Source organism: Lithobates pipiens, unplaced genomic scaffold, assembly GCF_037356315.1.
Source record: "Lithobates pipiens isolate NorthernLeopardFrog02 unplaced genomic scaffold, aLitPip1_a1.2 Scaffold_70, whole genome shotgun sequence".
Lineage (NCBI taxonomy): Eukaryota > Metazoa > Chordata > Amphibia > Anura > Ranidae > Lithobates > Lithobates pipiens.
In genome coordinates this window covers 323477-350159 of record NW_027507893.1, presented here as the reverse complement: position 1 = coordinate 350159, position 26683 = coordinate 323477, and the positions used below count along the sequence as shown (strand labels likewise).

General features: G+C 43.7%; 1 protein-coding gene across 1 annotated transcript in view; it reads right to left on the bottom strand.

Annotated features, from left to right (window-relative positions):
• The window catches only part of LOC143959324 (voltage-dependent T-type calcium channel subunit alpha-1I-like), a gene marked incomplete at its 5' end in the record, with an annotated part of 1279315 nt that overhangs the window by 1015943 nt on the left and 236689 nt on the right, over window positions 1-26683 (bottom strand). The window contains one exon of the mRNA XM_077468009.1: window positions 18872-19005. Within this exon, the coding sequence (XP_077324135.1) occupies window positions 18872-19005 (134 nt within the window). The remainder of the gene's footprint in view (window positions 1-18871; window positions 19006-26683) is intronic.

Below are 26683 nucleotides of genomic sequence, written 5' to 3'. Positions count from 1 at the left end.
AACAAGTGGATTGACTGTATCTTCTGAATTCATGGCCTTCATCTACTGTCAGAAACCATGAATTAGACCGAGACAGAAGTGCAATTAAATCACACTTGTTTATTAATAAAAATAAAAAGGTAAATAGAAAAAGCGTAGTCAAGCATAGCCAGAGTCCAGTAACCAAATTGGGTAGCCAGCCAGGCCAGAAGTCAGGGATCCAAGTAGCAACAGCAAGCAGGATAAGCAGCCAGAAGGGATGTCAGCAAGCCAGTCCTTAAACAAACTGCAGGAGATGGTTTCTAGTGATGTGACCAAGGCAAAGCCAGAGGTGAAGTGAGTTGGAAGGCTTTAAGTAGGCAGGTCAGACGAGCATCATCAGGAACAGCTGGTAACTGTGGAGAAAAAAGAGAGCTGGCAATTATCTGACAGCTGAGTGACCAGCCCAGAGAAGGAAGGGCTAAGCCAGCCTTGACACACATCTTCCCAGCCACGTACAAGTCCATGGGTTTCTAGGGACTGTAAACGATCCCTTGAAGACTGCAGCTGATGCTGAGTGCTAGCCTCCACCTCCATGCTGACACAATCCTCCTCCTCTTCCTGTGTGATCGGCGGGCCCGCAGGAACACTGTCTGGATAAAGGGGCCTTGAGAGGTAAGGAAGTCCTCCTCTTCCCCCCTCTGTTCTGCCTCAAGTGCCCTGTCCATTATTCCAAGCAGCGTGTGCTCCAACAGGTAGACAAGAGGGACGGTATCACTGATGCATGCACTGTCACTGCTCACCAACCTCGTGGCCTCCTCAAATGGTGACAGGACAGTGTATGCATCCTTGATCATGAGCCACTGGCGTGGCAAAAAAAAACCCAAGCTCCCCTGACCCTTTCCTGGTGCCATAGTCGCATAGGTAGTCATTGATGGCTGTCTGCTGCATGTGCAGCCACTGCAGCATGGCCAACGTTGGGTTCCATCTGGTGGGCATGTCACAGATTAGGTGGTTCTTGGGTAGGTTGTATTCCTTTTGGAGGTCAGCCAGTCAAGCACTGGCATTATATGACTGGTGGAAATGCACACAGACTTTCCTGACCTGCCTCAGGAGATCCTGTAAGCCCGGGTAACTGCACAAGAACTGCTGCACCACCAAATTAAGGAAGTGAGCCAAACAGGGAACATGGGTGAAGTGTCCCTGTCAGAGGGCAGAGAGGAGGTTGGTGCCATTGGCAAAAACCACCATTCCTGCCTTAAACTTGCGTGGCATCAACCACCTCTGAGCATGCCCCTTCAGAGCTGACAGAATCTCTGCCCCTGTGTGGCTCCTGTCCCCTAAGCCCACCAGCTCAACCACCGTATGGCATCTTTTTGCCCGAGTGCTTGCGTAGCCCCTTTAACACTTACGGAGCACCGCTGGTTCCGAGGACAAATCTATAGAGGAAGAGGCCATGGAAGAAGAAGAAGAGGAGGGGGTGGAGGAGAGAGGTGTGTCAGAATCAACACTAGTAGCATTTTTATAGGTGTGGTGGTGGAACAAGCTCCAACAATACTGCACCCTGTCCTGCATCCAGCAGGATCACCCAGTGCCCCGTGAAAGATAGGCAATGTCCCTGTCCATGCCTGTTGGACCATGAGTCAGCGGTAATATGCACCTTACTGCTGACTGCCCTTTCCGGCGAGGCCAAGACATTGCATTCCACATGCCGGTAGATAGCCTGAATCGCCATCCGTGAAAAAAAGTGGCATTTGGGAACTTGCCACTGAGGTACCGCACATTCCACAAATTCATGAAAGGGGGCAGAGTCTACCAGCTGAAAAGGCAGCAGTTGGAGTGCTAGCAATTATGCCAAGCTAGCATCCAGCCGCTGGGCATGTGGATGGCTGGGACCGAATTTCTTTCGCCGGTTTAGCAAGTGGGGTAGGAAAATTTGACATTTTAACCTTTCCTGTATCCCTGCCCAACTCTTTACCAGAGAAGTCACTCCCCTAGCAGCTAGGGGAGGGCACCTGCTCTAGCACTGCCACCCCTGAGCTGATATCCCCATCATCATGCAACTTGAAATATATGTTGGGGTGTACCAACTCAGAACTGGCCTACCTAGCGCACTACCCCTCCTTCTATATGTCACCCAGCTACCTACCTGTCCCTCCATATCTCCACCCTCCTCTATACTGGCCCCTGCCAACACCTGCTGGGTAATTTCCAAGCGCCTTTCAAGGATGCCGATGCTTCTCAGTGTTGCCACCTGATTCTTCAGACCCAGGATCTTGGCTTCCAGTGAAACAACTCGCTCACATCTCGCACAGCAGTATTTACCCTCAAAAGGTTCATCAAGGAATGCATACATGGAGCAGGATGTGCGCCGAGGGGCATCACCAATCCTGTTGGATATTTTGCCTGCTATTTTATTGGGGATAATAAGGAAAGACTTGCTATTAGTACTCTACACTACTTCAAGCTCTCCTGGTGCCACATCCTGAGATTCTTATACATCTTGCAGACATTACCTATTGCGCTCCCCTGCTCCTTTTTTTAAAGTGTTACAAACTGCAATTACTACATTTATATGGGGTTAGATTGTACAGATTAAGGGTTTGATCAATGACAATGCTGATTTTTTTACTGACTACCATTATACAGAGGAGTTTCAAAACTGGCCACCAATAGTTTCCACTGACCACTAATGTAATAGAAACATTCACAGCAACCACCTATGTAAGGAGGGGGACCTTCACACCGGCCACTAGTGGGAACAAAAGGATTGTACGCCAAGCCCCAATGTAATGAGAATATTTACAATGACCATCAATGTAAAGGGGATTTACACTGACCACTAATGTTATAGGAGTATTCACAGTAACCACCAATGTAAGGAGGGATTTACACTGACCATTAATGTAAGGGGGACTTTCACACTGGCCACTAGTGTGAATGAAAGGATTCTACACCAAGCCCCAATGTAATGAGAATATTTACACTGACCACCAATGTTACTGAGACATTTAGCCTGCGTTCACATTTGTGTGTGTCAGGGAAACTCATGCAAAATCACTTTCCTGACACCACAGAAACACGCTGCCCTTTAGCAGATACACAGCAGTGCCATTAAATGTTAATGACACCCCCACGCATCTGCTGACATGTGCTGTGCAAACCACTGAAATAATTGGGCTGTCCTACAAGCAACCTACATCTTTATCCACCCTGTCAGTACACCTTTGTATCCCAAAACCCCTGCTTACCTTTGCACCCCAAACCTCCCCTATCCTCTCCACTCCAACCCTCCACCACTTTAACTCTACCTGCCTCCTCTGCTCATCTTTGCACCCACCTTCCTTACCTCTATACATCTCTTTGTATCCTAAAACCCCTGCTTACCTCTGCACCCCAAACCTCCCCTATCCTCTCCACTCCAACCCTCCACCACTTTAACTCTACCTGCATCCTCTGCTCATCTTTGCACCCACCTTCCTTACCTCTATACATCTCCTCCATACTCACCTGTGCACTCAAACTGTAATTCTCTGCACACCCCACACTACCCTCCCCCTTCACCAATTTGCTTGCCTTTGCAGAACAGGCTGGTGTTCGGCTAAATAAACACGTTTGCAGGCAGGACTTTGAAGCATGCCCCTTTATCTCCCCAGTGGGCATTCAGTATAGGTGATGGTGGATATGACCTCAGAGGGCATGATATATGTATGGATGCTGTCTCTATTTACACATGAATGCCCCCGGTCTGTGGCTATTTACATATGAATACAACCGCTTATTACATATCAATGCCAGTTATTTACATGTAAACACAGGGTCTGCGGGTCAGTCATCTGTACACAACAAAAGGGCAGAGCTGGGTAGCATTAGTAGCAGCACTTCACATTGAGATATCGGGACACAGCACAGGGCTAAAATTTCAAGGGACAAGGGAATAATAATGGCAGAGCCCAGGGCAGCTGCTCCTTTTGCCCTGCCTTAAAGATGGCCCTGTAAATTGGTTTCATGGCTTGGAGTCTAAGCAATATTAAACAGGTCCTTACCAGATGGCCTTTCTTTGAGACCCATCACATTCATTTTATTGTTTGACACACCAACTTTTTATGTTTTTTTGTTATAAAACATGTAAACAATTTTAGTGGGCCTGATGACAACTTTATTTGGAAATCCAAAATGTATTTCCTGCATTGTCTTGTTCTAAAATTGTCTTTTGAGCATCTATCTCAGATTTTACTTGGTCAAATTTTACCACCTTTTTCCTCTGTTCAGAACATTCTATTATCCCTTCTCAGCAGTTAGCTTTTGACTAATTGATATCACTTTTTCCATTCAATCCTAAATAGGGATGCACTAACTGATCAGACACCTTCAGAAGATCTGTTGCTACAAGATTCACCTTAGAAACATGCCCTTGCTGTTATTTATACTATTTTATTATCCCAGGTGTATCCCTCTGGACTTTAATAAATGAGCAGCTGCACTGAAAATTACTTTTTCATCTGAAGAGTGGGATAGCTCTTTTATATTGACTCATCGCCTATCTTTGCCAAGCAAAGTCCAGGAGATTAGCTTAAAGTGATTGTAAAGTCTCATTTTTTTTTCTATTTTTTTCCCTCTTGTTGAGTGCCCCCACAGCAAGCAGCTTGCTATAGGGAGGCGCCCAAGCCAAGTCACAGCTCCCTGTGTCCATTCAGAGATGGAACTCTGGAGCCCCACCCCTCTCTCTCCTGATTGGCTTACTGACTTTGATTGTCAGCAGCGGGAGCCAATGGTGCCACTGCTGTGTCTCAGCCAATCAGGGGCAGAGTGGCTTAGGCACTCATGGACTTCGCTGGAGAGAGATGGGGCTCAGGTAAGTATTAGGGGGTGGGGGGGGCAGCTGCTGTACACAGAATTTTTTTTATCTTAATGCATTAAGACAAAAAAACTTCTGTCTTTACAACCCCTTTAAAAATATTGTCTCAATGGTATTGGAGTCAGGTTTTTCTTCATTGTATCAACCTTCTAGATATGATCAGTGCTGGCATAACTATGGTCATATGGGGACATTGGTGCAAATATGGTGGTCCTGTCCTGCTATTAAAGTATTCTGGGCCCGAATTCCTCCATTTTATGCCAGATTTACAGGTGTTAAAACTTCCAATTCTCCACAGGTACCTTTTTTATCTATGATTCATGCATCTATCAATGAAGTTGAAAAAGGAATTCTTAGGCATTTTCTTACTGCAGCTAGAGCTGTTATTTCCTATCATTGGAGGTTACCATGGTCCCCATCCTATGCGTGCCTCCATTTGGGTCTATGGGAAGAGGAGATTGTCTACAAATCCTCGATGTACCTGAGGTACATTGATGATGTATTTATGATATGGGCAGGATCAGCTGAACAACTTGAGGACTTTATGTCCCAACTTAACACTAATGACAGAAATATTCGACTGACCTACTCCTACAATACCGAGACACTCTCCTTCCTGGACCTCCAAGTAAGCAGGTCTGGGGATAGGATTGTCACTAGTATTTTCCGCAAGGAAACAGTGGCAAAAACCCTCCTCCTAGCACAGAGCCACCATCCAAAATCACTTATTAACGGGACACCCACAGGACAGTTCCTAAGAATTCGATGGAATTGTTCTGAGGATGATCAGTTCCAAAGGGATACATGTGACATGTACTCACGTTTTAGACAGAGGGTTTATTCACACCACTCCCTTAAAAAAGCTAAATATAAAGCTAAACTGAAAAAACTCGAAGACCTAATCACTACCCAAGAAAATTCCCGAGAGTTGAAAAATACTAAACAGTAATATCCCAGGATCATTACCAAATTTGGCTCCCAGTGTGAGGCGGTCCGTGAGACTCTTGATCGACACTGGCATATCTTGAGATCTGCCCCATTATTAGCTAATATCGTCAGTCCAAGACCACTATTGACTGCTAGGAGAGCAACCTGGGTGATTGCTTGGTCCACTCCAGGCCTGGACTGGGGCAAAAAATAGGCCCGGGCATTTTAGACAGAGCAGCCAACCTTTCCAGGGACCGGGGGGGGGGGGGGGTTTGGTAGACATTAGCGGGGGTGGCTGGTGTTGGTCCTCCACACTGTAATGTGCAAGGACACTGTGATATAAAGGGAACTGCACTAAAAAGGGGCACTGCAATGATTACAGTGCCCTTTTACAGGGCAGTCCCCTTTATATTATAGTGTCCCAGTCCTATTGTGGCCATGCCAGTACTGTCTGTCTTCTATTGTGTCCATGGCCCAGTGACACTGACCTGCTCTCTGGTGGTGCGGTAGAGCGTGTCTCTCTCTCTGGTTGTGCAGGTACAGCGTGGCTCTTTCTCTGGTGGTGTGGTACAGCGTGGCTCCCTCTGGTGCTGCGGGTACAGGGTGGCTCCCTCTGGTGCTGTGGGTACAGGGTGGCTCCATCTGGTGCTGCGGGTACAGGGTGGCTCCCTCTGGTGCTGCATGTACAGGGTGGCTCCCTCTGGTGCTGCGTGTACAGGGGGGCTCTCTCTGGTGCTGCGGTGCAACGTGGCTCTCTGGGGGTGCGGTGCAGCGTGGCTCTCTCTGGGGGTGCGGTGCAGCGTGGCTCTCTCTGGGGGTGCGGTGCAGCGTGGCTCTCTGGGGGTGTGGTTCAGCGTAGCTTCCTCTGGGGTGTGGTGCAGCGTTGCTCTCTCTGGGGGTGCGGTGCAGCGTGGCTCTCTCTGGGGGTGCGGTGCAGCGTGGCTCTCTCTGGGGGTGCGGTGCAGCGTGACTCTCTCTGGTGGTGCGGTGCAGCGTGACTCTCTCTGGTGGTGCGGTGCGGCGTAACTCTCTCTGGTGGTGCGGTGCGGCGTGACTCTCTCTGGTGGTGCGGTGAGGCGTGGCTCTCTGGTGGTGCAGGTACAACGTAGCTCTCTCTCTGGTTGTGCTGGGGCTATTAGTTCCCCAGCACAGTCCTCTGTTTCATTTGCTATGTCTCCTGTAGTAGCTGCTAAAAGCACTCCTCAGCTTGTTTCTGGGTTTTCTCTTTCACCCCAGCAGAGTGCATGCTGGGGACTGTAGTCTGCTCCCTGCTGAGACCAATGGTGCCATGTATCTCTGGGACTACATTTCCCATGATGCCCCTCTAGTTTCTTCTGATTTGCCTTCTGTTTTGACCAATGGGGAGAGAAAACAACCATACAGGAATGCCTTCTCTTCCCCTGCTGCCGACGTGAGAAGGGGAGGGGGAGCGAGGGGGGAATAGTGACAGCAGCAGCTTTCCCCACCGTGAGGACGCCCATGGCTGGAGGAGGAGAGCGGAACTGTCAGCGTGGCGCTGAGGCTGAGCTGTGTGTGAGAGAGACACACAGCTCAGCCCATGCAGCTGCCAGTTCTGCATGACACAGGCATGGCCGTATTGCGGTAGGCGAGCGGCGGCCGTGGCCTGTGTTACCCAGGATCAGTCCGCGGCTGCCGCTTACCTCTCGCTGTGTGGCCTGATCATCAACAGGCCACGGGCGACCCCGTCCCACCGGGCAAATGCCCGGTCTGCCCTATGGCCAGTCCGGGCATGGTCCACTCTGAATATACAAGGACCAAAAGTGAAAATTGGCTTACCAGGTCCAAGCCTCCCCCTGGAATGCATGCTTGTGGACACTGTGGCATTTGCAAATACATACATCAAACTGATGTGTTCAACAATCCATGTGGAGGGAAAAATTATAAAATCAAACAATCTATTAATTGCTCTACCACATGTGTTATTTACTTGCTTACATGCCCCTGTAACAAAATTTACGTGGGTAAGACAAAACATCCACTTCGCATTAGGATTGGTGAGCAGATCAGCAGTATAAAGAAGAAAGACGATGATCGCCCCATTCCTTTGCACTTTGTGAAGTTCCATAATAATGATCCAAAAGGCCTGTTAGTCAAGGGTATTTATGTCCTGAACCTACCCCCAAGAAGGGGTGATTTTGATACCATTCTCCTCCAGAAGGAGAAAATGTGGACATATTACCTGGACTCTATGGTCCCTAAGGGGTTAAATACTGAATGCTGCCTACAGCCCTTTCAAGAAAAATGATCTACTAATTAAGCGATTTGTCTTTATAACATCATGTTAATTTATAATTAACTAATCTATTACTGTCATCTTTTGACTCTTGGAAATAATATCTATGTTTGATCTGTACATACTTTCCAGCCCATTATGTTATTATTATTATTCTTTAATTAGCTGGCCCATGCTCTCCATTTTTATGCCATAAATGATACAATTATTTTTCATTATTAACATGCTATTGCACTTCTTTGAATTACCTTTACTGAATGTTTACGCATGAGAGGCGACTGGGATGACATCTAAATGGTATTAAATAGGAACTACACGTTTAATGATCTATATAAACCAGCCATCTCTGATCTCTCCTTGCTCTGAGGCATCTTTTTGGCTGGTGAAATGCATCAGCAGCGTGACGTCAGCACGACACATGGGAGCCACGCGCTGTTTGATTCTGGAGTGTCAGCAAGGAACTAACAGCTAAAGGCTTACTTTTTCTGCCTGGATGTACACGCTGAAGCACGGGAGATATTGGCATGGTAACGAGGAAACCTCCCTTCTTACCCGTATACAGCCAGCGGCCTACACGGAGTGCACTTCACTGCAAGAAGCATCCAGGGGTATGAGTACTGCTATACCAATACAAAGGACATTTCTATGCTGGTGAGAGTGTTCTTAACTTCACCCTATATACGTACACGCATGCACTTTATTTCATAGCACTCCCCCTGCTCTAAATGATATGAACTGCTACTTAACAGTGTTCATGTGCACCTTATCTGGGATCTGTGAATAATCTCTATAGTCTGCTTGATATAACTGCTATTTTCCTTGCTGGATAAACTACCTTCTGAAGCATAAGGCCTAAGCTATAGAATTAGATAACCCTGCCGAAATTATTTATTAATGGCTAATGGCTACTCACCCAATATACTACATCTATGGCTTCTGATTGAATTGACCTACATAAGTCGTTTTTGATTATCTAGTACTAGCATTTGCCATGTGTGGCTGTTGGTGTGTATGTGAGATACCCCTATGTTTTTAACCAATTTGATAACATTGTCACATTTTTTATCTGTCTGTGTCAGCCACTTATCTGTGCTTGTGTCTCTTTTTGATTTAATTTGGTTTTGGTTATTTTGTACTAATAAAGCTAGTTTATACTCACTGTATCATAGTGTTCAAGTTTTTCCCTCTTAAGAGGACTCTATCCTCTATCGTCTTTTTTCTGTATGCTTATAGGGCAAACTGAAATGCATCCTATGAAGTTCATTTGGATGAAGATTAATGACTCGCTATACCATTCTATGAATTAATACTATTATCAAATTAAGGTTGATCCAGGCAATCACCTCACCAATTAGTTTCTCCTGGAAAGTATTTAGAGAATTTCAGGAACTTAAAGTGGTTTTAAACCCTTAGAAACCACTTTGACCTACAGGTAAACTTAGATTAAGGCTTACCTGTAGGTCCAAGAAATATCTCCTAAACCTACATAGTTTAGGAGATATTTACTAAAAGACAGTCACAGAGCCGTAGAAAGCGGCGCGCAGGTGCACTATTGGCGTTAGCGGTGATATGCCGTTAGTGGCGGCTCCCGTGCGAATGTGCGGGAGTGACGTCATCACTGCTCCGGCACTGTGAGTGGCCGGAACAGAAATACCCTGAAGAAGATGGATGCTCCGGACTACAGGGGACAGTGGTGACATCGCTGGCTCCTGTGTCAGGTAAGTGACACATAATGGGCTGCTATGTGATGCATAGTAGCCCATTATGCTTTACCTTTGCAGGGAGACAAAGAGGAAGTAAACCCTGATGGGTTTACTTCCTCTTTAAAGATCTGAGAAGTATATTCCACTTGGTTGCACTTTGGGCCACTTGACATTCTTTAATCTACGGTTGCACTCCATTGGGGACTTTCTTTTTTCTTTCCCCATTTACCTTTTTTTTCTATAAAGAGTGTAGTTTTCAGGTTGTGTGTTACCACCCCTTTTTGAGGATACTGTTTGGGTGTAACTATTAAATAGCTCAGGGATAATACAATTTGCTGAATAACATGTGCCACATTGAGCTGCTTATTGTTTGCTCATTTAAATGTAAAGATGACTCTAAAGTGGAGACCTTAGCAAGATTAATCTGTCTGTGAACTCCTTTCTAATAGCCTTCTTGGGCAGAAATTTCTCCTAACTTTGATGTATTTCTCTATGCAGACTGTAACATGTTTCTGTCCTATTGGTGTCTGTTCCACAGAGCTGAATTGAAAGCATCCAGTTTGGGTTAGTCAGACATTTAATGTAATAAGTGGCGAGCTGCTTTAGAAAAAAGGGTCTCTAGTTGCAGCAAAACAGGTTATGTAAAATTAAAGAGCAAGTCTGAAACATAACAACTAAAATACATGGATTTTGCAAAGTAGAAGTTACTATACAACATGTAGTCAAGGCTCAGTGGAGGCTACACATTCATACAGTGTAAAGAGAATACAGCAAAACACTGTTTAAAATCTGTTGAAGTAGTGAAACCACCCCATGATCTTTCATTACAAACATGTACCATATTATAGTCACTAATTACAGCTTACCTTTCCCTGTACATTTACTTAACGTATTGCAATAATTTATTAAAAGAAGGGAGTTGGTGAGCACACAGCATGCTGAACTGCAAAATGTTGTAAAATATTATGTCACAGTCTAGTTTTTTCAGAATGGGGCTTAAATCAGTACTGGCAAAAGTTTATTAAATTTTTTTTTAATTTTATAATACTAGGTGAGTAAATATAAGTTGTCTGCTTATGTTTAAACAAAATCAGGATCGCTGCTCTGTCTTTTACAATCTATACTTTTGTTCTGGCCAGATAGCGCTGCTGCTCCTGCTATACTTCTGTCTCGCTGCTGATATGAGAGCTGCAGCTCCCATGCACAGGTGCGCTGGTTTGATTTATCCACTCCCCTATCCCCTTGGATATTTCCACGATACTGTTTATTCTGTGGACCATTCATATAAACCAAAATATTCTTTAAATAGCAAACGAGAGATAAAATACACTAGGGATTCTGTACATGAGAGCAGTAGCTCTTGTATCACAGTGGCCGGAAGTATTTTGGGACACAAAAGAAGTATTGTAAAGGACACAGCAACAATACTGACTTTGCATATGCATCAATATAAGTAACTTGTTTACACACCTAATAAAACAAAAGAAAAAAAAATAGCTCGGATTTCTGATTTAGAGGTTGAATATAATTTTTATTGTTACAGATCAGGTAACAGTATAATACAGTAAGAGTTGAGGGGGGAGGGGGGGTACAGAATAAAGAAGGTTGGGGAAAGGGGGAAGGGTAGGGAGTGTATTTCTTACAAAACAACTTACATGTCTGCAGAGTCTGTCCATCAAGTTATACAGCAAAACCCACATAAGAAGGGAATGATCATAGACCTTTCTCTACGGTTATGTCCATACAAAAACCCTGCGTGGGAGGCCTATGCAGACAGAGGGCCCGTGAGTCTAAAGTTAAGCCACATCACCGAGAAAGCGGGCTGAGGAAGAGTGATGGAGCCACGGATACCATAGGGACCTATAGTTATCCCATTTGTCAGTTCGTTTGGCGTGCAGTTCTTCCATGAGCATAATATCGTTCATGGCATCAGTCCATCTCGTAATCGGGGGGATAACATCCTTTTTCCAGAACTGCGAAATGACATGACGAGCTGCGGACAGAAAGAATCGGAACAGACTCTTTCGGTGTGAGCTCATGGAACCCGGGAGTATGGAAAGTAAAGCTATGTGTGGTGTCGGTAACACAGAGACATCATACAAATCATTATGAATTTTAAATACCTTATCCCAAAAGGGGCGTATCCGGTCACATTCCCACCACACGTGGATATACGTGCCCGCTCCTCCGTGGCAACGCCAGCACCTATCCGAGGCCTCCAGAAACATTTTGCTCACCGTGACTGGATCCCTATACCATCTCGTCAACAGCTTGTAGTTTTTTTCTTGCATGAATCCAGATATGGAAGATTTGTGAGTGATCATGAACGAAGTGTTCCAGTGTGTCGTGGATATTTCAGTGCCAAGGTCCCTGGACCATTTTTGTGTATAATTGGGGAGTGTGTTATAAGAGTGTAGCTGAATGTCTTTGTAGATCTGGGATAGTGAGTGTTTAGGTGTTTAAGAGAGACCACACATATCCTCGAAGGCCGTGAGAGGTCTATGTACCAGGCCGGAGAGATGGAGTGATTTGCAATATTGCGCTATATTTATGCTGGAGAGCCAGTCTATTTGAGTCAACGGTTGAGGGTCTATGGGTGACCAGAACAGCTCGGTGGAAGCCTGTATATATTGTTTGGCGGTAGGCCACTGCTCTCTAGAATAAGGGCCGCATTGCCTCCCTGTGTGCAGTGTCGGGATTGCCGAGTTGTCAAATAGGGGTAACAACGGGCTCGGATCCGTAGAAAGGTGATGGGTCGTCTGTTTGCGATACCACAGGGTGAGCGCCGCCAGAGTCAAAGGGGATAGTCCGGGCATGGTGCGAAATTTTTTCATGGTAACCCCAAAGGAGGGCTCTGAGGTCAACCCGAGCCATGGTCTGTTCAATCATCGTGGACAGTTTAGTCAAGGGGCGCGGAAACCATTCAAGGAGTCCTGACGAGATGGGAGATAGGTGGTATAACTGAAAGTCCGGTAGACCCATGCCCCCCTTACCTTTAGGGGCGCATAAGATCCTGTGTCTTAGTCTAGGGGGGTGATTCTGACAGACGAACCTAACCGCCACGGAGCGAAGTGTGCGGAAAAAAGCCAGAGGAAGAGTTATGGGTAACGTCTGAAACAAGTACAGCAGCTTAGGCAGGATGTCCATTTTTAGTACATTCATACGTCCCCACCAAGACAATTTGAGGTTATGCCAAGATTCCAGCGAGTGACGGATTTTCGCCAACATAGGGCTGTAATTCAGGGCATAGATGTCTGCAAAATTCTTAGGTATCTCCGTCCCCAAGTACTTAACTGATTGTGGTTGCCACTTAAATGGGAACCTCTGTTTTAGTAAAGAAACTGTACGTGGCTTCAGAGTTATATTCAGGGCCTCCATTTTCGTCATATTTAATTTAAAGTTACTATGTGCCCCGAAGTGGTCAAGCTCGTGTAGCAAAGCCGGAATGCTAGTTAGAGGTTGGGTAATGTAAAGAAGCAGGTCATCTGCGTATAATGAGAGTTTGCTAGGTTCCGTGGAGGCCGGAATCCCATGAATGGCAGGGTTGGCCCGAATCGCTTGTGCCAGATGTTCAATCGTGAGTGCAAACAGCAAGGGCGACAATGGGCACCCCTGTCTGGTACCGTTTCTAATTGGAAAGGACGCAGAGGAGTCTCCATTCGTTGCCCCTTTTGCAGAAGGGTTAGAATATAAGGACATCACCTTAGACAGCAGCTTTGGCCCCATCCCTATTTGTAGAAGTGTCGCTCGCAGAAAGGACCAGTTCACGAGGTCGAATGCTTTCTCAGCGTCGCACGCCAACAGGCACATCGGGATGTTACTTTGTTGGGCATATGATATAAGATGCAACGTCTTAGTAGTGTTGTCGCGAGCCTCCCTATGTGGGATGAACCCAACTTGGTCATTGTGCACTAAGGATGGTAAAAGAGGGGCTAAACGGGTGGCTAGAATCTTGGCAAAAAGTTTGAGATCGACATTAAGGAGTGAAATAGGTCTGTAGTTACTACAGTGAGAATGATCTTTTCCGGGCTTGGGCAGTACCACTATTTGGGCTTGGAGGATGTGAGAAGACAGCGGGTGGGTATCATCTTTTCCCTCAAACGCACGAGACATAATAGGGGCCAATTGTTGCGCAAATGTTTTGTAGAACTGTGGAGTGTACCCATCCGGACCTGGACTTTTCCCGTTCTTCAGTCCCTTAATCGCAGTCAGGAATTCTGTGGCAGTTAGGGGTAGTTCTAAATCGTCAGTCTCCGCGGGCGTCATGGTAGGGAGGGCTGTGTCCTGCACATAACCTTGTAAGTCCAATGCAGTCGTGGTGGCCTGCGTGTCCCGGTCAACATGTGGTTGGAGGTTATAGAGGGATGAATAATAGTCCCTGAATTCGGATACAATTTCCGAATTTTTATGCCGTTTTTGTCCTGTATTGGTGACTATAAATGGGATATTTTGTCTTTGCTGTCTGGGGTGTAAAACCTTGGCCAAGTGCTTCCCGCACTTGTTCGCCTGAGAGTAATGGACATAGCGACCCCTGTTGAGCGCCGTCAGTGCCCTGTCAGAAAAAATGCTAAAGAGCAGCTTGTGGTGTGCTTTCGTAAAAAAAGAACAAATGCCTGAGCGATTTTCCCATCTCCAACTGTTTGCTGACCTCTCTCAATACACCTTATACCCTACAAAAGAGGAAGTCGCTCCTCTCAATTACGAAAGCCTTGCGGAACCATGACATTATGTATCGTTGGGGTTACCCTACTCATTTCTAGAAATAACACCACATCAGTAGTCGCCACCCTGGAAGAAGGGCTTGCTCTCCTCCGACAGTGGGACAGTCTCCCTGAACAACTACCAACTCCCCGACAACAACATTCTAAATCGCATGGCCAGAAGGAATGGCAGCTGGTCTCCCATAAGAGAAAACACCAAATTCATCGGAGTGACGACGCCTCTGGATCACCATTGTGAATTTATTTTTTTGCAACGCTCCCCGGCTCATTGGAGCTTCTCCACGTGAACCCCCCCTCACGGATCTTTTGCAGCGAATCTGCAATCAGGCCCCCCTTGGGGTCGCTCCCCTCTTTTTACCACAAAGTTTTGACTTGGTTTTCTTTGTCTTTCTTTTTTTTTTTTTTTTCTCTCCTCTACAATTTGTTGAACCAGATGTATGTTTTTTTTACTACCCAGCACATCCGACACTTCTCTGGACGTAGAAAGGAACAACAGTGCCTATATCGTGAATAGGCCTCCAAATCTACGGAACTGCATCTCCCTAAGTTTGGAATGCAACGACCATAAGGTACTCCTCCTTTCTTTATGCCTCTTATTGTAACGTCTTTTAATGTTAGAGGTCTCAACCACCCTGCTAAACGTGCTTCCCTTTGGAAAGAAGCCCTCAAGTTGGGGAGCGACTTGATATGCATCCAGGAAACGCATTTCCAATCTTCGGCTTCCCCAGTGTTCACACACAAGAAATTTCCTCATGTATTTAACGCTTCAGCTTCTCGCAAGTGGAAAGGAGTTCTCATAGAGGTTAAAAACTCAGTAGCCTTTAAACTCCACAGCTCCATACAAAATCCAGATGGTAGGTTTCTGATCCTCATTTGTGATATTAATGGCAGACTTTATACGGTAGTCAACGCTTATGCGCCAAATAAGCGACAGTATAGCTTTGCTAAAAAAATGTTATCCAAAGTTGCTAAATGTAAGAAAAATGCATTGATCATCTGTGGGGACTTTAACCTGATGGCTAACCTGGATATGGATATGTCCGCTAAACATTCACGTCCACTCAGAGCGCTCCAACCTTTATTTCACTTAGAGGATGTCTACGATGTATGGCGATGCCAGCATGCTGAGGAGAGAGAATTTACCTTTCATTCGGCACGCCATAACTCATATTCATGGTTGCATATGATATTGGTGGATAAGGTCTTATTAAAGGTGGTGTCTTCCTCCAGTATACATGACATAACGTGGTCGGACCATGCGCCTGTCTCAATATCTATCCTGGAGGAATACATGCCTAACCCTGCATACATTTGGAGAGTTAATCAGCAAGTTTTTAGCTCCCCACAACAGGTGGCGACTATTGAGAAACAACTTCAAGAGTACTTCCAGCTTAACTCCCAATCTGTATCTGACCTGTTTGTGACATGGTGTGCCCATAAGGCCTTTATTAAGGGCATTCTTATCCAAATGTGTTCACGCATGAGGAGGCAGAGGCTTCGGCTGCTTGACGAGGTGCTGGGAGAGATTTGCACATTAGAGGCCAGTAACAAAACAAACCCTTCCCCACCATTGGCTACAAAACTGTATAAACTTCACACGACATTGAGAATAATGCTATTAGAGCAGCACGACAAACACGTCAAGGCCCTTAAACTAACAACCTACTCCTCCGGTAACAGAGCAGGCAAATTCTTGGCCAACAGACTGAAAGCCAAAAAACTACAATCCAAAATAGAACACCTATTAGACCCCCACACTAAAACCAAAATAATGGACCCGAAGGGCATCGCCAATACCTTCGAAGCCTACTATAGTAAGTTATATAACTTAAAAGATGACACCGAGACTATAAAACTGGGACCAGAAGGGATTTAATCTTTTCTGACATCTCTTCGACTGCCCACTCTGACCACTGATCAATTACATGACCTAAATGCACCAATTTCAGTGCGAATCTCTCTCTGGTGTTCGCGGCGGCGGCAGCCTCGGCTGCCTTTTCATCAGAGATGTTACAAGCTCATATTGTAACCATTCCCAAACCTGGTAAGGTCTCAGCCTGCCCAGCTATCTACAGGCCTATTATATCCTTGCTGAATACAGATGTCAAACTGTATGTGAAAATTATTGCCCATAGGTTATTGCACATATTACCTACCCTTGTTAACCCGGACCAAACCAGCTTCCTGAAAGGACGCCAAGCGTCCGACGCTACTAGAAGAGTTATAAATTTGATACAGCATGCTGGGACCGGTCGGGTGCCTTCTCTGCTCCTCTCTTTGGATGCTGAGAAGGCATTCAACCGTATCCACTGGGGTTATATGCGGGCCGCACTGGAGAAGTTTGGGTTTGGCCCCATATTGTCTGCCATACTGGTGTTGTATTCCATTCCTTCGGCGAGGGTATACACTTCTAACTCGTTATCCTCTTCCTTCCCAATCACGAACGGTACCCGCCAAGGTTGCCCGCTGTCCCCGAGTATTTTTAACCTGTTGATATAACCCCTGGCGGAGGCGATAAGGACTTCACCCGTGATTACGGGCTTCACCCAGGGCTCTGACTCCTATGTCATAAATTAATTTGCAGACGACATCATCATCTTTCTGACAGAACCAGAGACTTCCTTAGCAGCTACACATCAGCTTCTCAGTACCTTTAGTCAAATCTCTTACTACAAAGTGAACTGTACTAAGTCGCTTATTCTCAACTTAGGGGTGGACCCACATCTCTGCAAGCATTTACAGGCATCTTATGCCTACAAATGGAGCACAGGAGAGATCCCTTACCTAGGGTTACAACTCACCGCTGATGTTAAACAATTAGTAGACATCAACTACTCCTCCCTCATTAATAAACTGACCAGAGAAGCTCAAAATTTTACTAGGTTTGAGCTATCTTGAATGGGCCGCCTTGCGGCTTTTAAAATGTTTGCATTGCCCAAAATCCTGTACCTGTTTAGGACATTGCCTATTCTACTTAAACGTGCACATTTCATAACGCCTACTAGGTTGATGAGGCCACGGATACGGAAAGGCATGAAGCCCAGAAGCTCCCACGCCCAGCTCTTAAAGCGGGAGTCCGCTGGGAGTTCCGCCGTTTTTTTTTTAAAAGCCAGCAGCTACAAATACAGCAGCTGCTGACTTTTAAAATAAGGACACTTACCCGCCCAGCGCGCCCGCGATGTCGGCACCCGAAGCCGATCTCTCGATCGTCTCTCAGGTGCTGCCGCCGCCATCTTTGGTATGGGAATCAGGAAGTGGAGCCTTTCAGCTTCATTTCCCAGTTCCCTACTGCGCATGCTCGAATCGCGCTGCGCAATAAGGATGGACCCGCTGCCTCTGGGATCTGTGTGTTTCCCAGCAGGCAGCGGGGGACTTTTGGAAAGGGGAGTAGATCTACGCCCCTTTCCGCAGAGAGCTATCCCGGAAGTGGGTGCAGATACCTGTACTGTACAGGTACCTGCACCCCCCTCCCCCCTGAAAGGTGCCAATTGTGGCGCCGCAGGGGGGGGGGATTCCAATAAGCGGAAGGTCCACTTTAGGGTGGACCTCCGCTTTAAAGCATAAATTTGCAGGTGGCATGGGCATGGTCGATCTGAGAGACTATTGGGCGGCCTCACAGTTGGCCCAACTAAGATGCTGGTTACAACCAGACATAAACAATAGAATAGATGGACCAAAATTGAGCTTTCCACTGTCTCTACCCCAGCCCTAGTGAACCTACTAATAGCGGACACATGGAAGCCTAGCCTATTTAATAGATCGTTTCTCATTATACAGGCCTCTCTGGAAGCCTAGAAGTGATTCATGCTGACTTTGGCTTACCTAACACGGAACATTATACATACATTCGCATTCTACATTTCATGACCTCTTTGAGCTCACCAGAAGATGGAAAACAAATCAGGCCCCTAGTGTACTTGAAGTGATTAACATGGTACAATATAACTCGTCATTCGAACGAATACTAGCATGTAGGCAAGGCCATGTTCGCACTTTTGATTACCACTGGAAATTATGGACGGCCTGGATGGCAAACAACACCAAGCCGTAGTACCCGGAAATGTGCATGGTGGTACCATGTTCTGCTCCCTGAAATTTAACCTGTCATTTGATGTGAACACTTTTCTGTGTCTGTAACAATGTCCAAGTTTGAACTGTACTGTAATATTGGGCTCACAGTTTTTATATGAGCTTCTCTTTTCTCTACATTTTCTTTTCTTCTCTTCCTGCTCTTTCTTCTACCCCCTCTTCCCTTCTGAGGTACGCTCACATAGCTTCTGATGCTCTTACCTTTTACCCAGTAGCTCCTTGACAACTTGACAGATGTCATACTTTCCCCTACTCTACCAAGAAAAAAAATGGTTGTAGCTGAATTGGGTGCAGCGACTGGCTGCTATGAGAAATGTGAGGTTGTTTTTTTCTCTAGACAGTTTATCATAGTTTTTGTTACCTCTAGTGATGCGCAGCACTCTCATAATACGGATAATGGTGGGATTGATAGGCAAAGCTGCATTGATTTCTATTTCTTCCAAAGTGATTCCCATTACAGAAAGGAGCACAATGGCCAGATCCAACTGGTTCCACCTATATAGAGAAACAAACAAAAATTATACTTTAATTATTATACTTTTAGAAGAGCCTATACAGATATACGAAAAAGATTGAGAGAGTTAAAATACAGCCTTTTATACCCCAGAAAATTACTAGTGATGGACAGGACACACACTCTTTTTTTTAAACACAGTTTTTAGCAGCAGAATGGCTGGACTAAGTAGCTGGACATTAGATAGATTGATTTTCTCTGTGTCCTCTTTTTCCTTCCCCTTTTTTTTCCCCCCTATCCTTCTCTCTGATCCCCCTTGTTTTTTGGGGTATATGTATGTGTATATGTATATATATGTTTATGTGTTCATGGATTGGTATAGTCTTGAGTAACAACAAAACATTATATTTTAATGGATCAATGAATGGATCAATGATTATATAAATTGGGGGGGGGGTTGGGTTTGTTTTTGTTTTTTTGTTTTGTTTTTTGTTGTTTTTTTCTGCGCACACATGAATATGGATTGTAGGTTGATATAGACTTAGATGGTAACAGCAGGGGGACAACGGAAAGGAGGAAAGAAACAACATTTTATATTAATGATTTATTCTGAGGATGTAGAAAGGGAAGAGAGGAGAGAGGAGAGGAAGGGAGAGGGGAAGAGAGACATGTTTTTTCCGTTCGTTTTTTTGATTATAGATCGACTCAGATCTAGATAAATAACAAAAATACTTGGTATGGATCCGGAAAGATTCTGATAAATAATTAAATACTATATCCTACACATATTGATATATTAATGATTCACGTTTTTTTTTTTTTTTGGGAGTGTAGGGGAGATTACACATATGGAATTATGGGGGAGGTGGAGAGAGGGGGGAGGGAAGAAGAGGGAAGAGAGAAGGGAAAGGAAAGGGGGGAAAAGGAAGGAAAAGTAAGAGGGGGGAAAAAAAGAAAGAAAGATAACAAGATAAGATAATAATCACTCAGCACTAATGGAAGCAAAGAAATTCTAGTATTGAGTAATAAGAATACATATAATATACATTCTTTTTTTTATATTTGATATGACACATATGGAAACATATATATAGGAGTATGGCACAGGAGAATAAAGGAGGCGTGGTTGGAAGTAGATTGCTACACGGAATGTAGAATGTGTATTATTTATCTATTTATTTTTTCTTTTCACTGTATATTATTAAAAAAATACTTTATAGATTTTTTTTCTTTTTATAGCAGGACACAGGGGAATATATATAGGAGAATGGCACCTGGGAAACAAAGGAGGGGTGGCTGGAAGAGGAGTGTTGCACAAATATAAAGGTTTTTTTTTTTCTCTCTCTTCTTCTCCCAATGTATAATGCGATAAACTATGATAATTAATATATATATCAACATCATCAAAACTTTTCCCTTTTTTTGGAGTGAAAGGGGGAAAATAGGGAATGCAAAATGTTTTGAGTGTTTCTTTCTTGTTTTTTTTTCTATGTATAATTATGATATGATAAATTATGGTAATTGTTATCTAGATTGATAATATAATGTTTGGAATAATAAAAGAGAAGGACAAAGGAAAATAATTTTATATAATTATTTTATTTTTTTGGGGTATAAAGGTGTGGTTTGAGACCCATTAATAATAGCGAGCCCGCCCCATAATGGAATGGAAGGGTGACTGTCTTTTGTAGTTTTGTTAGGATATGTTGGGTACTGAACATGGAATAGATACTATGACTGGTGAAGAAGGGGTAAGGAGAAGTTCCTCTCCATTCCCATCCATGAATGGATGGGGTTGTAGAATAGGGAAGGGAGTGGAAAGGAACAGGGTGGGATGGGAGGAGGGGGGTGAAGTGAATGTGGAGAGGGGAGTGGAAGGGGATGGGGTGGAAATGGGGGCGAGAGGTGAAGGGAGTGTAAAGGTGGAGTATGGATGGGTGCAACAAGGGTGTGGCATAAGAACCGTATGGACGTTCTCTATGATGTGGTGGAGGTGTTTAGCCTTCCCACACTTCCAATATAATGTCAGGTAAAAATAATAGCTATTCAATAATCTCATGGAATGTCCGAGGATTGAACTTGAAGTTTAAGCGAGCATTAATGTTTCAATATATAAGAAAATATGGTCCTCAGCTGATCATACTTCAGGAGACACATTTAATGGGTAAAATATTAAAAACTTTAAAAAAAGACTGGATAAAAAAAAGCATACCATGCCACATATTCCTCTTATGCTAGAGGAGTATCCGTTTTAGTAAATAAAACTTTTCCGGGAGAAATAGAGAAGGTCTTTATAGACATACAAGGGGAATATGTTATTCTATTCTATACTATTGGGCAGCAAAGATACATTACAGTAGCAATATATATACCACCCCCATTTGCAGTGGGAATTTTGAATGAGGTAATGGAGAAAATAATCGAATATCTCCCAGTAACTATTTATTGGAGATTTTAATTCAATTCTATTGCCAGAGTTGGATAGACCAAAACCTCCTAAGCAATATTCAGCGGATTTGTATAATTGGGCATAGACGGCAGGAGTAACAGAAATGTGGAGATGGAGAAATCCAGAAAAATCGTTTATTCCTGTTTTTCTGCCTCCTATAATACAGAGTCCAGAATAGATTTAGCATTTGCAGATGTAACAATGTTAATGAACATTTCAGAAGTAACATACTTAATGAGTGGCCTATCAGACCATTCCCCCTTATTTTTGTCAATACGTGTCCCCACCCCGAGGAGTGCATCATTGTGCAGGTTAACTCCGCAATGGGTGTCACACCCTGAGATAGAAGAAAAAATGGCATCCCTAATAAAGGAGTACTGAGAAAATAATGCAGGGTCGTCCTCGGTGGATATTGTCTGGGATGCATTTAAAGAATATATACAAGGACAATACATCTCAAATATTGCCGCCGTCAATAAAAAACAGAAGGTTAGGATACAGGAATTGCAAAAACAGATAGAAATAAAAAAAGAGAAATATGGTCAAGACCCCAGTGTTGTAAACTTCATTTAGATATGGAAGAAATAACAAGGTTGGAACTACATAAAAACAGACAAAATATTTTTGAGCAAGGAGACAAAGGTGGGAGATTTCTAGCAAGATTAGCGCAACAAGAATATCGAGCTACAACTATTTCAGAAATCAAAACCCTACAGAAAAAAAGAGTAAAAGAACCTGAGGAGATTTTAGAGACCTTTAGAGAGTACTACAGTCTGTTACATGCTTATTCTCTCCCCTCCAAATTCCGTCCGACAGCTATGGCAGACCTATTGGACTGGGTAGCCCTCGGGTGGTTGTCGGATAGGGATAGGAGAGGTGAGGAGATCATAAAGGTCATACATATATTCCCAGGGGAGAAAGCACCAGGCCCAGATGGAATTCCTGTGGAATTTTATAAGAAATATGGAGCTTTACTAGCTCCAAAACTAGCAAAAGTATTTGCAAGTGGTCTATTGAAAGGAGTACTTCCAGACTCAATGAGGCATACACATATAACCTTACTATACAAGAAAATGAAAGACCCAAAACTATGTTCTTCATACAGGCCGATAGCTTTATTAAATATATATCTAAAAATACTGATGAAAATATTAACACTGAGATTACAACCTTTATTAAAGAATATGATAGACTCTGATCAGACAGGATTCATGCCAGAGAGAATGACAGATGTTAATCTACGTAGATTATATACAAATATACATACACACCATTTATATGAGGGATCTAGGATGGTGGCCTCTCTGGACATAGAGAAGGCCTTAGATATGGTTGAATGGCCTTTTCTTTGGGAAATACTGAGAAGGATGTGATTTCCATTAATATTTATTAAATGGATACAAACAATATATAAAAAACCCATGTCATCGGTAAAATTGGGAGGAAGGCTCTCGTCCCCATTTCAGATGCATAGAGGCAGGGCTGCCCTCTCTCTCCAGCACTATTTGTGATTGTAATAGAGCCAGTGGAAAGGCTCTTAGGACCTCGCTGAATATTCAGGGACTTTGGATTGGGGGGCTGGAGGAGAGGATAGCCCTATATGCCGATAATATGTTGCTGTTTTTGAAAGATGCAGGTCCTTCATTGAAAGGAGCTCTAGAACTACTGAATATTTTTTCAACATTTACAGGGCTTAAAGTGAATTGGGATAAGTCTTTGTTATTCTCTGTTGACCAAGGGGCACAGGGCACAGCTCCCCCAGACCTACCGTTAAAGTGGGTAACAGAATTTAAGTACCTTGGCATAATATGATCTCAACAGGTCAAATATTTTAAAATGCTGAATTTATATCCAGTAATACAGGAGTTTAAGAAAAATTTAAAGATCTGGGAGGCATTGCCCATGTCGATGCTGGGACGTATAAATGTAATAAATATGAAGATTCTTCCTAAATTTCTGTATCTATTTAGAAATTCTCCACAGTGGTTGCCTAACAAGTTTTTTTACACAGCTACATGGTATGTTTTCCACATTTATATGGAACGCAAACCACCTAGAATTAAACTAAGTCTACTTATGCATCCGGTGATACAGGGGGGATTGGCTTTCCCAGACCCTTATAAATATTATATGGCTACACAGTTGGTGACGAAGGGAGATGGCTGAATCAGGATGGATTTGACTCTGCCACGATGGTAGAGGCCACAGTGGTCCAGTCAGTGGAGGCACTGCAGTCATTGCCATGCCGTGAATTAAAATATAGGCCAGACTCCCTCGATGATTATGACAGTAAAAATATGGAGAACAGCCATGGCAAAATAGGACCATTTGAGAGAGGATCTATCTCCAAATACTCCACTATGGAGAAATCCAGAGCTCCCACATTTGGATTCCATCCAAGATCCAGGGGCATGGACTAGATTTGGAATTTAAAAACTATCACAAGTTGTACTCGAAGGGACACTATTACACATTTTTTGGTCATGTAATGAAATTAGGAGCTACTGGAGGGAGGTCTGAAGGATCACCTAAAAGATTTGTGACTATGCGGTTCCGGAGGACCCAACCTTTTTTCTGTTACATGACCATAAAACACCAGTCAAGACTTATAAGAACTCTATTCTGTGTCATCTTTTGAATGCAGCAAGATCTTGTATCCCACTAAGAGGGAAAAATAAACAACCATCTTCCGTGGGTATGTGGCTTAAGAAGGTGGAAGAGCTGAACCGATTAGAGAACCTGGTGTGGACAGGAATTCAGAAACAAGAGAAATATAGGGAGATATGGTCTCTCTGGAACCTCTTTATCAACTCAGAGGAGGGAGAGACTCTCATTGCTGAGGACCCAGAGGGTTGAGGGAACTACATCCTTTGGCCGCCGGGACCCTGGGACAGAGAGTGATGCATGTAACTGTATGTGGGCCCAGGGGACGGGGATGGGGAGGTGAGGGGGAGGAGGAGAGACATTATTATTAGTAGGAGAGGTATTGTACTTCCTTTTTTTTTCTCTTGGGGGGATGGGGGTGTTGGTGAAGAACATTTGTGTGGGGGTTTATATTTTTTTATCTTAATTCATTCTATGCATTAAGATAAAAAAAACTTCTGTGTGTAGCAGCCCCCCAGCACCCCCCTAATTACCTACCTGAGCCCCTTCTCTCTAAAGCAATGTCCACAATCCGCAATGTCTACAATCCCCTCAGCCTCCTGATTGGTTGAGACAGAGCAGAGCATGGCCATTGGCTCCCGTGGCTGTCAAAGTCAGTCAATCAGGGGAGAGAGTGGGCGGGGCTAGGCCAGGGCTATGTGTATGAATGGATACACGGTGCTCTGGCTGGCTTGCTGCTGTCTGAGGGGCACTCAAAGTAGGGAGGGGCTAGGAGCAGCACAGAGGGACCAAATAAGAGGAGGATCCATGCTGCTCTGTGCAAAACCAACTGCACAGAGGAGGTGAGTATAACATGTTTGTTATTAAAAAAAAAACTAGACTATACAATCACTTTAAGAAAAAAGAGGAAAGTACCAAATATACTATATTCCTAAATAAAAATAATAATGGATGCCAGGATCTACTACAAAATTCAGTATATAATATTTAGTGCACATTCTTTCATTTTACAATTAACTTATGAATGCAGTTCGTTTGACCCAATAGGCATAAACAAAAAATAGGAGAAAAGAGATATCTCTAAAAGAAGGTCACCAGCGAACACTATAATCAGTGCAAAATCAATTTTATTACAAAGAAGCCCACTACTTTAATTAATTCAACACCATATGAAAAGGGGAGGAAATATCGGTGCTCTCAATCACCTTCTCCTCTGGCTCCTTAATCTCCCACTTCTCCGAGTCTGACCCGACTCTCTTACTGGGTCTTTTCCTTCTAGATTTCCTTTTCCACCTTTCTTTAATTGTCTTTTGTCCATCTTGTGTGTCAAATCCTCTGTAGAGATCTTGCCTTCGAGTTCCTCTAAAAAAGTGACTGATTTTGTTAAACTGTGGTTATCAGGGTCACTATCAGAGGAAGAGCCCGCTCAATTTTTTTGACTTTGTTGCAATTGTCTAGATTTTCTGGAAGAAGATCTGTTTCTGTTTGGTATAGTGGGGTTGAACACATCCCCACTCTCCCAATCAGTGACATTCTGTCGAAATTTTTCTTGTTTAGTATATTTTAGTTTTTTTTGTGAATTTTCTCCACTTCATTTTTGATAGACTCATTATGTTTGATAAATTCTGGATCATCTTTCAGATGTTCCAGTATTTTGGCACTAGCCTCTAATTCATTACGGATCTCCTGCAGTTGAAGTTCTTCCTCTGTTACTATCAATTTCATCAGTGCCAAACCTCTATTTAAGCATTCCGCTTTAAATATCTCTAAAAATCTAGGAGTATGTAGATGTTCCCCTGGGGTCACTCTTTCCCTAAGTCCTCTAGGTATAATTTTTTTGTTTCTATTGAAGAATTTTATCATTCATTTCTTATGATTTTTAAATAATTTCCGAATTGGTTCTCCTTCGATATTTTGATTCTCTCCACTTCTCCACTATTGGCTGATATAGTGGGTCTCAGACCTCTCCTCACTGCGAGAAGGTCTCGAAATGTAGGTGATTCCCTGGTACATTCCGCATATGTAAAAAGTACTAGTGACAACTGGCTTACAAGAATAAAGGCCCCTCATCAAATGTATGCCTGCGGTCCCTGATGTGTTTGCCAATCCCTGTGGTGGGAAGGACTATAAAATCAAACAGTTTATTAACTATTCTACTACACGTGTTATATACATGTTAACATGTAATAAAATCTGTGATAAAATCTACATTGGAAAGACCAAACGACAACTCTGTGTTAGGATTGGCGAGCACATCAGTAGTATCAGCAAAAAAAGATGATGATCGTCCGATCCCTTTACATTTTGCAAAATTTCACAATGGCAACCCTAAGGGCCTCTTAGTAAAAGGCATTTATGTTCTTAATTTACCCACCCGAAGGGGAGCCTTTGATAATATACTCCTTAGGAAGAAAAAGATATGGGCATACTATTTAGACTCCCTGGTGCCAAAAGGGTTGAATACGGAATGTATCCTGCAGCCATTTTTAGAAAAATGAATAGTAATCACTGCAAACAATTTTGTGATATACTCTGCATAGGTCTCTTTATATAAAATCCATTGTGAAATGCACTGAGAAAGCTATAATAGACTAAACCAGTCATTGAAATATGAAGAAGCCCTCTGTTTACTCAATGTTGCTTTTACTTTGTATTTACTTTACTTT